General features: G+C 43.1%; 1 protein-coding gene across 1 annotated transcript in view; it reads right to left on the minus strand.

The window, feature by feature from the left end:
• MORC3 (MORC family CW-type zinc finger 3) overlaps positions 1 to 11,052 on the minus strand; it is a 2,525,474-nt gene extending 2,514,422 nt beyond the window's left edge. The window contains exon 1 of the mRNA XM_044071548.1: positions 10,921 to 11,052. Coding sequence (XP_043927483.1) covers positions 10,921 to 11,018 — 98 coding nt within the window. The 5' untranslated portion in view covers positions 11,019 to 11,052. The remainder of the gene's footprint in view (positions 1 to 10,920) is intronic.
• Between the last annotated feature and the right edge of the window lie 2,689 nt (positions 11,053 to 13,741).

The raw sequence follows: 13,741 nt of genomic DNA on the forward strand, positions 1-13,741 counted from the left end.
GCACTAAGTGGAACTAGGAGGGGCTAGGATGCCCTGCAGGACTGCTGTGGCAAAGCCCGCTCTAGACTTGAGTATAGTGGGAGGTGATGGTGCCTGGAGAAATTGTGCACTGAACTCCAGGTGGCTGCTTCCAAAATATCCTTGGTAGGGACCCCCTGAGGAAGGCTGCAGAGGTAGCTGTGGCTCTGGTGGAGTGGATCTGATGCATGCAGGCACAGTTTTTCCATGAAATGAGTAACAAAAGCATATGCAGTGGGCTATCCATTTTGAAATTGTCTGTTTGGAAATAGCCTTTCCTTGAGCACCTGCAACAAAGGACACAGAGTTGCTCAGATTTCCTGAATGGCTTTGTCCTGTCCAAATAATAACGAAGTTGTCTGTGAATGTCCAAGGAATGTAGTAGTCTTTCTCCTTTGTTTTGTGGATTAGGATAAAAGGTAGGTAAGTGGATAGTCTGATTCAAAGCTATACTGGGTACTACCTTTGGCATAAAGTAGGGTTGGTTCGTAAGGAAACTCTGTCCTGATGGAAAATGATGAATGGTTGCACAGCCATGAGGGCCTGTAGCTCCGAAACCCTGCGAGCTGAGGTGATAGCTAGAAGAAAGGCTGTTTTCCATGACAAGTACTGTAAAACTCTGATGAAGAAGCTGGCTCGAAGGGAGGAAGGTTCAGCTTTTCCAATACGAAGTTGAGGTCCCAAGCAGGGACTGGTAGTTTCCTTGGGTGTTTTATATTCTCTGCCCCTCTGAGGAACTGCCTTAAGAGAGGATGAGAGAATAAAGGAGGATCTGTGTTATATTGGGCAGAAATGGCTGAAGCGTGGATCTTGATGGAGGAAAAGTAAAGTCCATTGTTTAACATCTCAGCTAGGTACTGTAAAATTTGAGGTATATTTATTACCCAAGGATTCTGTCCCTTCTTTTGATTCCAGGCACAAAATCGTTTCCATTTGGCGGAGTAGGCCTTCATAGTAGAAGGTCTTCTGGCCTCCAAGATGACATCCTGCACCTACTTGGAGAGGAGAAACTGTTGGGAAATCAAGGAATTCTCCCATGCAGCTAGATTTGGAGTTTTGAGATGGCTGTGAAGAGTTTTGTAGTTGTGCTAGGACAACAGAAGAGGGACTAGAGGTAGGATCCATGGTGGGGAATGTGTCAGGCTCTTCAGGAGCGGATACCAGTGTTGCCTTGGCCAGTCTGGAGCAATGAGAATCATTTTCGGCCTCTCTGCTCTGGCTTTTAATAGAACTTTGGGCAGCAGAGGAAGAGGCGGGAAGGCATAGACTGCCAATGTTGCCCAATTGAAGGAAAGTGCATCCACTTTCCAGGCCTGTGGATGATAGGTCCTTGAACAAAATTTTTTCAACTGGCAATTTCTGTGGGTAGCAAAGAGACCCAAGTCTGGCTGTCCCCATGCCTGAGTTATCTTTGTGAAAATTTGAGGATGCAACTTCCATTCGTGTGGATCTGTCATTTCTGCTTAGGTTGTCTGCCAGTGTGTTTTCCTTCCCTGGCAAGAATTGTGCCTGTAGTTGAATTTTCAATTCCAGTGCTGTGTTCCATAGGGTCCTGGCTTGCCTGCACAGGGGGTATGAATGAGTTCCCCCCTGTTTGTTTATGTACCACATCACTGTGGTGTTGTCTGTCCTTATCAATAGCTGGCCTGGATGCAGTAGGTCTTTGAAGGTCATAATAGCCTTTTGCATGGCTAGCATTTCCTTTTGGTTGATGTGAAGCAGCTTCTCCTTTCGTGCCCATTTTCCCTGAATGCACTGATTTGTCATGTGTGCTCCCCATGCGTAGTCTGAGGCGTCTGTTGTGATGATTTGAGTTGCTTGAGGTACACAGAAAGGAAGACCTGTGTTTCTTTGGCAAGCTTGAGCCCACCACATAAATTCCTTTTGAAGGCATGGAATGAGTGGTATAATTGCTTCCAAGCTGTGGCTGTGTTGAGACCGTAAGTTTTTTAGGTACCATTGAAGTTTCCTCATATGCAGCTTTGCACATGGGATAAGTAGGATGCAAGATGCCATGAATCCCAGAGCCTGCAGGACTTTCCTTGCAGTTAGCCTGGTGTAAGTTGCCATTTTTCTGAAGTATTGAGACAGTTGCCCCTGCTTGTCTGGCGTGAGGTGGGCCATCTGGGTGGTTGTATCCAAGATGGCACCCAGGAAAATTATTTGTTGAGAGGGTATTAGTTTTGATTTCTTTTTGTTGACTGTGTATGCCAGGAGTTTTATTACAAACTCCAGGTGCTGCAGTAGTATGGCCTTGCTGTCCGCTTCAGGCAGTCGTCCAGATATGGGTAGATTTGTATCCCTTGTAGTCTGCAGAAGGCGATTACTGATGCCAGGCATTTCGTAAACACTCTGGGTGCAGTAGATAAGCCGAAGGGCAATGCAGAGAATTGGAAATGGGTTGAACCTGCAAGAAATCGGAGGTATCTTCTGCAATCTTGTCTGATAGGGACATGCAGGTATGCCTCCTTGAGGTCCAATGCTACCAGCCAGGACTCCTTGCCCAGCATGGGAAGAAGCTGCTGTAATGTGAGCATCTTGAATTTTGGCACCTGTAGATATGTATTTAGGATGGATATGTCTAAGATAGGTCTCCATTCTCTGTCTTTCCTTGGTACCAGGAATAGTCTGGAATAAAATCCTTGACCTTGTTCTTTTGCAGGTACCTCGAATTGTTTTCATGTCCATGAGAGCTGAAATGTGTTTTTGTGCCTCTGCCCTTTGATGTTGTAGCAGGTTTGGCATGCCTCTCATTTTTGGAAGGGTGTGAAAGTGGAACCTGTAGCCTCTGTCAATAATGTCCAGAATCCATTTGTCTTTTGTAACAATATGCCAATTTTTTGAGAATAATGTCAGTTTTCCGCCCAAAGGTGCTGCCATTAAAGTTTTGCTTGGCAGGTGTAGGGGGAAGTCATTGTACCTGTTTTCTAAAAGACTGTGATCTATCTTCTCCACCTCTTGGGGTTGATGCTTGCCACTGTCCGGCTCTGAAAGATCCTTGAGGTTGCCCTCTACCTCTTGGACGCCTGTATCTGCCCCTTTCAGGTCTGTCCGTGGCTGGAAAGGACCAATTTTTTGAAGGCCAGTTTCTGCTGAAACGTGGAGGCTGTACCTGCAGGAAATCTTTCACTGTTTGCTTTGATTTCGCTTTTTCCTCCATTTTCTTTAGCACCTCCTCTGCTTTAACACCAAACAATACATCTTTTTGAAGAGGTGCATCTAATAATTTAGCTTTGACATGATCTGGTAAGGTTTGCTCTTTGAGCCAAGCATGCCTACGTATAACAGACCCCGTAACAGCAGCTCTACATGAGGCCTCTAAAGCATCAAAACCACACTGCAAGGTATGTTTACCCACTTGCTCTGCACCATGCAACAAATCCTGCAACTCTTAAATCTGGTTGTGTCATTTTGCTTTTCAGCTGAGATATCAAAAACTGTTGATACTTTAACATATGGAACTGACAGTTTAATGCCCTCATGGGTCAAAGTGGCCGAGGTGTACACATTTTTCCCCCACTTTTCTAAAGATCTGGAATCTCTCTCTGAAGGTAATGGGTTTTTAGCAGTAGAGGCCTTAATTCCCTTGGGACCCTGTGAAATAGTTTCTGGGTCAGCAGTATGGCTTTTATATAGCAACTGGTGAGAATCAGGAACCCGGTAATACCCGTCTGGTTTAACAGGCGCTGGAGGCAAAGAATCAGGATTAAGGCTGGCTTCTGAATACACATCATCCAATATATCTAAAACAGGAGGGATAGCCAGAGACCTGTGCTGGGGGAGCAGAAGAAATTCCCTGAGCCTTTTCTTGGAATCTGAGTAATCTTGGCCTTCCCAGTGAAAGTGTTCCCTCAATGTATGCAGGGTTTCCCCAAAAGAGAAGTCCTCAGGGGGGGGGGGACCGAGGGAATAGACTCCTCTGCATCAGAGTCTTCGAATGGAGAATAGGCACGATCCTGGTCCTCAGATATTTCTGAGGTAATAGAAGCTTGATCTGAGGAAGGGTAGTCTTCCTCTAATCTGGGCCTTTTGTCAGAGGGGGGTTGAGAACCCCTGATAAGAGTAATCAAATCCTCAGCCATTTTAAGCATCTGTTTTTTAGGCATGGTGCCTTGAGAGGGTGTCTGAGGAACCTGTTTTTTGGTTTTCATGGCTGTTTTAGATTTAGTGAAGGCTTTAATAGAGAAGGAGGAAGGCCTGAAGACCCCTTGAGAAATAGCAGGCCTGTCTAAATTCTGAGTTTCCCTGCCAGGAGTGGTGTCAGTATCTGTAGTAGGAATGGGGGCAGAGGAGCCTGCGACCTCGGGTACTGAAGACACCGGTAATGCATTGTCATCGGTACTCAGGAGTAAAGAGGCAAGTGATAATGTTTGGTAAAGGTGTGCACTGAACTCCAAGTTGCAGCTTCCAAAATGTCCTTGGTAGGTACTCCTCTAAGACAGGCAGTAGAAGTTGCAGTTGCCCTGGTAGAATGTGGTCTAATGTTAAATGGTACAGGCTTCCCATGTTGTGTGTAGCAGAACCTGATACAGTGTCCTATCCACTTTGAAATGGTCTGCTTTGAAACAGCCTTTCCCTGTGATCTTGCAGCATAGGATACAAACATTTGCTCAGTTTTCCTGAAAGCCTTTGTTTTGTAATTGTCTGTGTATGTCCAAAGAATGTAGAATTCTCTCCCCTTTATTCTGTGGATTTGGATAAAATGTTGGCAAACGAATAGTTTGGTTAAGAGCCACACTGGATACCACCTTAGGCATAAATGAAGGGTTTGTTCTTAAGGAAACCCTGACTTGGTGAAAAATGATGAAGGGCTCCACTGCCATTTGTGCCTGTAGTTCTGAGACTCTTCGTGCTGAGGTTATTGCCAGTAGCAGAGCAGTTTTCCATGATATATATTTTATTTCTGCTGTATTAGCTGGCTCAAAAGGAGGTAAAGTTAGTTTTTCCAAGACAAAGTTGAGGTCCCAAGTAGGTGTTGGTGCTCTCCGGGGTGGTCTTATGTTTTTAGCCCCTCTGAGGTACTACTTTAGCAACAGACGAGAGAAAATGCGAGGATCTGTGTTGTAATGAGCCAAGATGGCAAAAGCGTGGATCTTAATGGATGAGAAGGATAGTCCTTTGTCCAGCATCTCAGTTAAATATTGTAGCATCTGAGGAATGTTGGGGACAAGATGGTCAAGGCTTTGAGCCTGGTTCCAGGCACAGAATCTCTTCCACTTTTCTGAATAAGATTTCCTGGTGCTAGGCCTCCTGACCTCCAAAATGACATCCATAACAGCTTTAGAGAGAGGAGTTGCCTGTTTGGCTAATGAATCTGCCATGCAGCCAGGGATAAGGTTTTGAGCTGACTGTGCAGGATCTGATTTTGTTGAGTCAGAAGGTGTGGAATTTGAGGCAAAATCCAATGTGGGCCTTGAGCTAAGTTCTTTAAGATTGGGTACCAATGTTGGCGTGGCCAGTCTGGAGCAATCAGTATCATCTGTGGTTTTTCTTGTCTGGCTTTTAGGAGAACCTTCGAAAGGAGAGGCAGAGGAGGGAAGGCATAAACGTGCAGGCCTTTCCAGCTGAACGAAACAGCATCCACTTTCCTTGCTTGTGTGTGAAAAGTCCTTGTGCAGAATTTGTGTAGTTGGCAGTTCAGTGGGGAGGCAAAGAGATATGTCCGGGCACTGCCATGCTTGCACATTATCATATTGAAAACTAATTTCCACTCGTGAGGATCCATAATGTTTCTGCTTAGTTCGTCTGCCAGAGTATTTTTCTTTCCTGGCAGGAATTGTGGTGTTTTCTGTTTTTAAAAGTAATTGTCCTGGATGCAGAAGGTCCTTGAAAGCTGTTAGGGCATTTTGTACAGCCAACACCTCTTTTTGATTGATGTGTAGATGTAGTTGGTCTGTGGTCCATTTGCCCTGAATACATTTTCCTGCCATGTGTGCTCCCCAGGCGTAATCCAAAGCATCTGTTATAGTCTGCCTGGCTGTGGGTAGAGTGAAAGGCTGACCCTTGTTAAGGTGACATGCCTGTGCCCACCATCGAAACTCCTGTAGCAAGCAGGGAATTAGTGGTATTTCTGTTTCCAAGCTTTGAGAGTGTTGAGTCCAAACACTTTTTAGGTACCATTGTAATTTCCTCATATGCAGTCTGGCATATGGAATTAGAAATGTGCATGATGCCATGAATCCCAAGGCCTGCAGAACTTTTCTTGCAGGGAGGTGGGACTTTGTTGCCATCAATTGAAAATACTGAGTAAGTTGTCTTTGTCTGGTGTGAGATAAGCCATCTGGGCTGTTGTATTTAAGCTGGCACCCAGGAATATTATCTCTTGTGAGGGTACTAGTTTTGATTTTTTTTCATTTACTGTGTACCCTAGGCAACTTAACTTTTTTACAAACGCTAGATGCTTTAGAAGAATGTCCTTGCTCTCTGCTCAAAATCGGGCAGTCGTCCAGGTATGGATATATTTGAATTCCTTTTTGTCTGCAAAATGCAATTACTGGTGCCAGGCACTTTGTGAAGACCCTGGGCACAGTAGATAAGCCAAAGGGCAGTGCAGAGAATTGGTAGTGCATTGAACCAGCTATGAATCTGAGGTATCTTCTGCAATTTTGTCTGCTAGGGACATGCAGGTATGCCTCTGAGGTCAAAAGTAACAAGCCAAGCTTCCTTGCCCAACATGGGAAGGAGCTGCTGTAGTGTCAATATTTTGAACTTCGGAACATCCAGGTAAGTATTTAGAGTGGAAAGGTCTAGAATGGGTTCTCCAGGATTTGTCCTTTCTGGGTACCAGAAAGAGTCTTGAGTAAAAACCTTGTCCTTGTTCCTGCAGAGGTACTTTTTGAATAGCTCTCATGTCCATGAGGGCTGTAATTTGTTTTTGTGCCTCTGCCCATTGATTTTGTGGCAGGTCTGGCATTCTTTTTAACCTCGGTAAAGTGTGAAAGTGGAACCTGTAACCCTGAGACACAATATTCAGCACTCATTTGTCCTGGGTGATTGTTTGCCAGTTTTGTGAAAAAAGTGCTAGTTTTCCCCCTAAGGGAGCTGCCAACAGGGTAGAGTTTGGCATTGGTAGGGGGAAGTCATTGAGATTGTTTCCTGTAAGGTTGTGACTTGTCCTCACCTCTTTTGGGTGTTGAAGCGTCCCACTGTCGTGGCCTGTAAGATCCTTAGGGCTGAGATCTGCCTCTTGGGCGTATGTATCTGCCTCTTTGTGGCCTGCCTGACACTAAAAAGGACCAAATTTTAGTAGGCCAATTTCTGCTAAATCTTGGTGGCTGTACCTGTAAGAAATCTTTCACTGTTTGCATAGATTTTGCCTTATCCTCCATTTTCTTTAATACCTCCTCAGCTTTAACACCAAATAAAATATCTTGCTGTAAAGGAGCATCTAATAGTTTAGCCTTGACATGGTCTGGTAAGGTTTGTTCCTTTAACCAAGCATGCCTTTGAATCACAGATCCTGTAAGTGCAGCTCTACAAGAAGCTTCTAATGAATCAAAACCACATTGCAAAGTATGCTTTCCCACTTTTTCAGCTGCATGCAATAAATCCTGCATTTCCTTAAAATCAGGTTGTTCTGCATTTGTACTCATTTTCTGCTTTAACTGAGACGGTAAATATTGTTGATATTTAAGCATGTCAAACTGACAGTTTAAAGTCCTCACTGCTAAGGTTGCAGAGGTGTAAACTTTTCCCCCCCATCTGTCAAATGCTCTGGAATCCCTGTCCGAGGGAACTGGATTTTTGGCTGTGGAGGCCTTTACCCCCTTTAAGACCCTGGGAAATAGTTTCTGGGTCAGCAGAAGAGTTTTAGTACAGAAATTTGTGCGAGTCAGGGACTCTAATACCTGTCTGGCTTGACTGGAGCAGGGGGTAAAGAATCTGGATTTAAACTGGATTCAGAGAACACATCGTCCACAATATCCAACACTGGCGGAAAAGCAAGGGGCCTGTGTTGAGGTAATAAAAGAAAATCTCTGAGCCTTTTCTTGGACTCAGAGTAATCCTGGCCTTCCCAATGGAAATGCTCCCTCATGGTGTGCAGTTTCCCCAAAACAGTAATCCTCAGGAGGAGAGGCTGAAGGAATAGATTCTTCAGCATCAGAGTCCTCATTGGAGGGGGGGTAAGGAATATCCCTGGTCTGAAGAGGAGTCAGAATATACAGAAATCTGGTCAGAGGAATCATAGTCTGTATCCTGCCTAGGGCTTTTATCAGGAGGAGGATAGGTACCCCTGATCAGAGTAATTATTCAGCCATTTTGAGCATCTGCTTTTTAGGCATGGAGGCCTGTCCAGGTGAATGCTGTACTTGCTTCTTTGTCTTTAAAGTTGCTTTAGACTTGGCAGTAGATTCAATGGTAAAATGAGTAGGTCTGATAACACCCTCAGAAGCCGAAGCATGCTCAGCAGCTCCGGACCCATCTGTAGGGTTAGTCTTCGTAGGCCCAACACCTTGAGTATCCAGAGGCCTAGGTAACTCCACGTGGGAGTCGGTAGCGGCCTGTGGCACTAAGGTAGCGGGTGTCAGGAGCTGCGAAAGCACCTCACTGAGAACCAGCGACTGGCCTAGAAGAGGCCTCATCATCAGTTTTGGGCCTCAGATACTGTCCTTATCTTTGCGTTTGTGTATTCCGGTCATTGGTTGTTCCGACGGCATGGTATAATTAAACCTTCGGCCAAAGTAATGGCGTGCAAAATCAAACAGACATTTAATAGTGTGTTTGTTAAATCTAGCACAAAACCGACAATTAGTGACGTTGTGATCTGGGCCTAGGCATGGAATACAGTAAGAATGAAAATCCTTATGAGGTATTTGCTTCCCACAAGAAACAGTTAACTTTTATTGACATCGGTCTGAGGCAAGAAAGTTTTCCCAACAGGGTACTTGGCAAGAAAGTTTTCCCAACAGGGTACTTGGCTTTACTGAAGACTTCGGATCTGAAATCAAATTTGAAATCTCAGGAGTCGGCTGACCGGCACTTGCCAACTGCTTTTGCTTCGGGCACCGCATGGCAAGAAAGACTGAAGAAAATGACGTCAGCTGCATCTTGTATACCCCTGGCGCACCGACGTCAGGGAAGAAGCAACAGACGCCGGACCAAGACTTTGGAACTCCGGCCGACTACGGGACCGCCTGACGGCAGGATAACCCAAGTGTAATGACTGCAGCAGTGAAACACGAACATCTGAAAGTGTCCAGAGGCTACACAATCAGATATTTCCTGTATCTTGGGTGGTTTGGAATATGAAGATGGGCATCCCTTGTGTCTAGAGGCCATAAACACTTGAGATAGGATCAAGAGAAACTAGGTTTGTAAGGTGAGCATCCTGAAAGAGGGTGCCTTTAGGAAGATGTTTAAGGAGGACATGTCTACGGGTCTCCAGGGGTCATCTTTTCTTGGGACCAGGAATAGCCTGGAATAGAAGCCCATTCCTCTTTAATGGATAGTTACATGTTGGATGGTGCCTTGGTCCAGGAGCTGCTGAAGCACCAGAGGCAACACAGGTAAAAGTTCTTTGGGTCGTTGGGGATGCCCCTGAATGGTGGCGGAGACTCCCACACCATGAAATATCCAATTTTTTTTTTTATGGACAGTACCCAAGAATCTTGAGGTAATGGTTTCCCAAACCAGACTTGAAAGGGATAGGTAAAGGGCAAGGGGAGGATTAGGGCCCAGATAGTCAGATGGACCCAGGTCTATCAGTAAGGGGCTGCTTTGGAGGAGGGGTTTGTTGTGGAGTATGAAAGGACCGTTGCCTCTTTCCTGTTCTCTTTAATTTGGGTTGAGCAGGTCCCTCATGTAAAGAATATTGCAACAGCAGAACATATGGACATTTGCAGGTTTTACATAGCTACAAAAATTGAGTGAAAAAGATGCTATTCAAAAGCATGCAGAAGTTAAAGACAGTAAGTTACAAAAATGTTAAATATGTTAAATCTGCTTATGAATGCCATACCAATAAGAATGGTGGAGGAATACAAATAGGAAGCAATGAAGGAGATGACAAAACACGTAAAATCATTAAAAGGAATAAGAATTAAAATGACAAAAACAAGGACGACAAAAGATTCACAGAATTCATCTGGAAATGTAAACTTTTTATTTTAGAGTGCTTTACAATATACATGCCAGTTAAAACAAATTCAGTGCAAAGTGTACACATTCTTCTACTGCAAGCATCAACCAGCCCTAAGCAGTGTTCTGCCCATTCATATATCTAGTGTTAGCCACGGTGTCCAAAGGAAGAAGACATAAAATCCAACCACCCCACCCCCACCCAGGAAAGGAGAGTAAGCTTAAGCTTCTTCATTTTTTCCTTCTTTGTCTAGCTACCAAATCCAGTGATGCAAGATAGGACTTCACCCTTGTATGCCACACTGTCAGCAAAAATGTGGTGAAATGCATTTTGGTGGAAGCCTCTTATGGAGCATTCAGCAAGGGCAAACTGAGGTGAAGGCAGCTGAATACGGATTGGCTGGGTAACCAGGACGTACTACACAGGAAAGTATCATCTTTTCACATGTGCAGAATCAGTTTGTAAAAAGACACTCCCCCACCAACTGCAAATGAAAGGCAATAAAATAAAAAAAATTTAAATGTTGAAGTAAAAGGACAGACTACCTATCAGAAAGTATAATGAACAAAAATGTAATGCTACAGGAAAAATGGTTATAACAGAAGTACAGCAATGTTAAATGATTCACATACAGTTATGAAAGCACAAACTACTGCTTATACAATTTTGTCACTGAATAACTACAGCAAACTGTTATACTGTAAAACGTGAAATAAGGGTTTTAAAACTGCAAATTATGTACCATGAAAAATAATAGGCTAAAAAAAAAAAAAAAAAAAAAAATTAGAGTTTTCCATCCTATGGACCACAAAAACATTACTTACCTCAGCATTTTATGCAGCTTATCAGCATTCATCCCATTGCCATTATCCGTAAATGTCAAACATACATTATTCCTTATCACAGTTTGATCAATCCACATTTGCTTTGCATTGACATCTGGATCATACGCATTATCTAAACATGGACAATAAAATATTAAGTAAACTTCACAGTGAAGTATATAAAATAAAAAACCCTAACAGTACACAGACTACTAGGAATCTGGATTTGCATGTTGCACACCTACATCAAGCATTACCTCTAACTATATCTATTTTAACCCTTTTTATTTATTTGTACAAAGTAACAACTGTCAGGGTCTCTAACCAAGACATGAACTTTCCACTCCAATTTCTGTACCAACACTAATTCAATGAACAAACTTGTATCTACACAGTCATCTATGGTCACAAACTCAGAGAAACCAAAACAAAAAGACTGGTTATACAAGAAGTGGAAATGAGGGGTGCTGCAGAATCACTCGGGTTGGTCTCAGACATTATCTACTTCTGAAAACTATTCTCTGTTTTGCATTGAAAAACAGCCAATGAGGTTGTTTCAGCACAGCATAAAGAAGCTTTCGGGCCAGCTCCCACTGGGCTTTCTGGGGGGGGGATGCCTACTGAGAGGAAGCCCCATGGCAGATTCTAGACATGCAAGACAGATTATACTTCATAAACCATTTAGGAACATCTGGTCATTCCAATGAATACGGAGGAATCAATGGCCAAAGAAAGAGAAGCCCGATCTGTCCTGCTTATCCTGGCTTTATCTACATCCCTCACCAGCTGATGTAGAAAAACAGTATTGACATTTTACCCCCTATCCAAGCAAATGTACTGGTCTACTTCTGACTCCAGTCACAGCTCAACCATAAAGGCAAAAGTAAACACCACACATTAAACATTTTAAATGGCCAATTCAGCCAATATGATTTTGGGAAATTATTCATTGACCGGGGAAGTCCCTGGGCCAATGACCCATTTTCAGTGAAGGCCCGGTGAAAAAAGCTCCGTACAATCACTGAAATTTTTACATAACATCAGCTTAACTTTGAAAGTCAAGAAAGTTTTCACACAATACAAACTGAAGTAGATATACAGGACAAATATAAATTATAGGGGTACACAATACAAGAAATTATACAATGACCCCACCCCATTAATACTTCAAAACGTGCATGCTGATTGGCCAGCGTGCCCATTGTAAATCCCACAATATACCAAAGGAAAAATGTCCAGTCGCCCGGACTTTTTCCATTGGTATATTGTCGAAACCCCCCCCCCCTTTTGTTTTTATTATACAAAGAAAAAAAGAAAAAAAACGGAGCAACGGAGACTTTTTCTCCTTTGCTTCTGTTTCAAAGCGATGATGTACTGGGTATGCGTAGGAACGCAAGTCTTGCAACGACTTATTGAGCGTTGCTAACTTGTTACTAGACCACTTGCAACTACTTACTGATGCTGAAAGTAGTGTTGTAACATGTTTGTTAGCATCGCTAACCCTGTATTGAACCACTTGCAGCTGTTTATTGTGGAAAAGTTGATTATTGTAATACATCTGTTAGCGTCACTAACTTGTTACTGAGCCACTTGTAACTGCTCATTGCTTCTGCGTTGCCTCTGCTTTCTTTAAACTACATCTTGTTGGTGTAGAACGAACGTGTTTTTAGCGTGCACTTTATCCCTACCAAAGAAAAACAAAAACGGCATGTTGTACCATTAATTGCTCTTTTGCATTAACTGCCTTTGGCATCTCGCTGATGAAGCACTGATGTGTATATAGTGTAACTCGCATCCTGTACCAAAGGGCGGACTTATAGCGCTATTAACTACACTGTTGGCTTTAGCGTTCCCTGGATTCTCCGTTTGAAAGCTTTGCTAGTGTTATAGACTATGTACAGCTTTTATAAGTAGCTGTTTGCATATTTGGTCAGTACCTTTAGTGCTGGACTTCGTAGATATCCTATTTTGGTTTTGCTTATGTTCATACTTATTCCTGCTGCTATTGGCGCTTCAAGCTTGTACAAGGCATGTTCCAGTCATACCTTTACCTGGTACGCATATAGCGCTATCCCTCAGTTGGCGCCTTTTTAGATGCTGACGATATTTAGGTAAACTGTTGTCACTGAATATACATTGCAAGCATTCTGAATCTTTTCTGTTCATATATGTTTAATAGCCTGGTTTAGCTGCGCCAATATTCTTTTATAGGCGTTTAAGCACAGCCCCCTTCCTGCTTTGAGTTAAATCTCACATTTGGAATATCCAACTAACTACGCTTGCTCATACTGATGCTGTAATAATCTCATTGTGAATGCTTATTCATACTACTGCTATAACACTCTCACTGTGAATACCTAATAGCCGTTTTTTTCTAACCAGCAATTTAATTCTAGGTATATTACTGTTTAGTATGGTTTTTCTTTTGATTAAGTTGATACTGTTTATAATTGACAATTGCTAGTAAATATTGTACTACATTTTTGCCTTACTATCTTCCTCTTTCTTCTCTTGCTATTACAGTAGTTTTACTAAGTGGACCCCACAAAACTACACCTCTGCCTCAGCCCTCCAGGAAGACCTGAACCTCTGGCTAGTGAAACACTACTCTCCAAACTTAGTTTAGCTTTCCAACAAACTGTGGAAGTATGTCTTTGATAAGTGTTTAAATACAAACTTTAACCAGTGTACCCTACTCCAGCTACCTGCCCAGGACTGCCAGCAGCCAATATCACCAGTCCCTATCACTTTTCTAACCTAGACCCTCTTCCATTAGTCTCCTCGCACCTTTTTTTATAACTCCTATCTCTTTTAGCTGTAA

The sequence above is a fragment of the Protopterus annectens genome, chromosome 5.part0 (assembly GCF_019279795.1).
Source record: "Protopterus annectens isolate FY-2018-M chromosome 5.part0, PAN1.0, whole genome shotgun sequence".
Classification (NCBI taxonomy): domain Eukaryota; kingdom Metazoa; phylum Chordata; order Ceratodontiformes; family Protopteridae; genus Protopterus; species Protopterus annectens.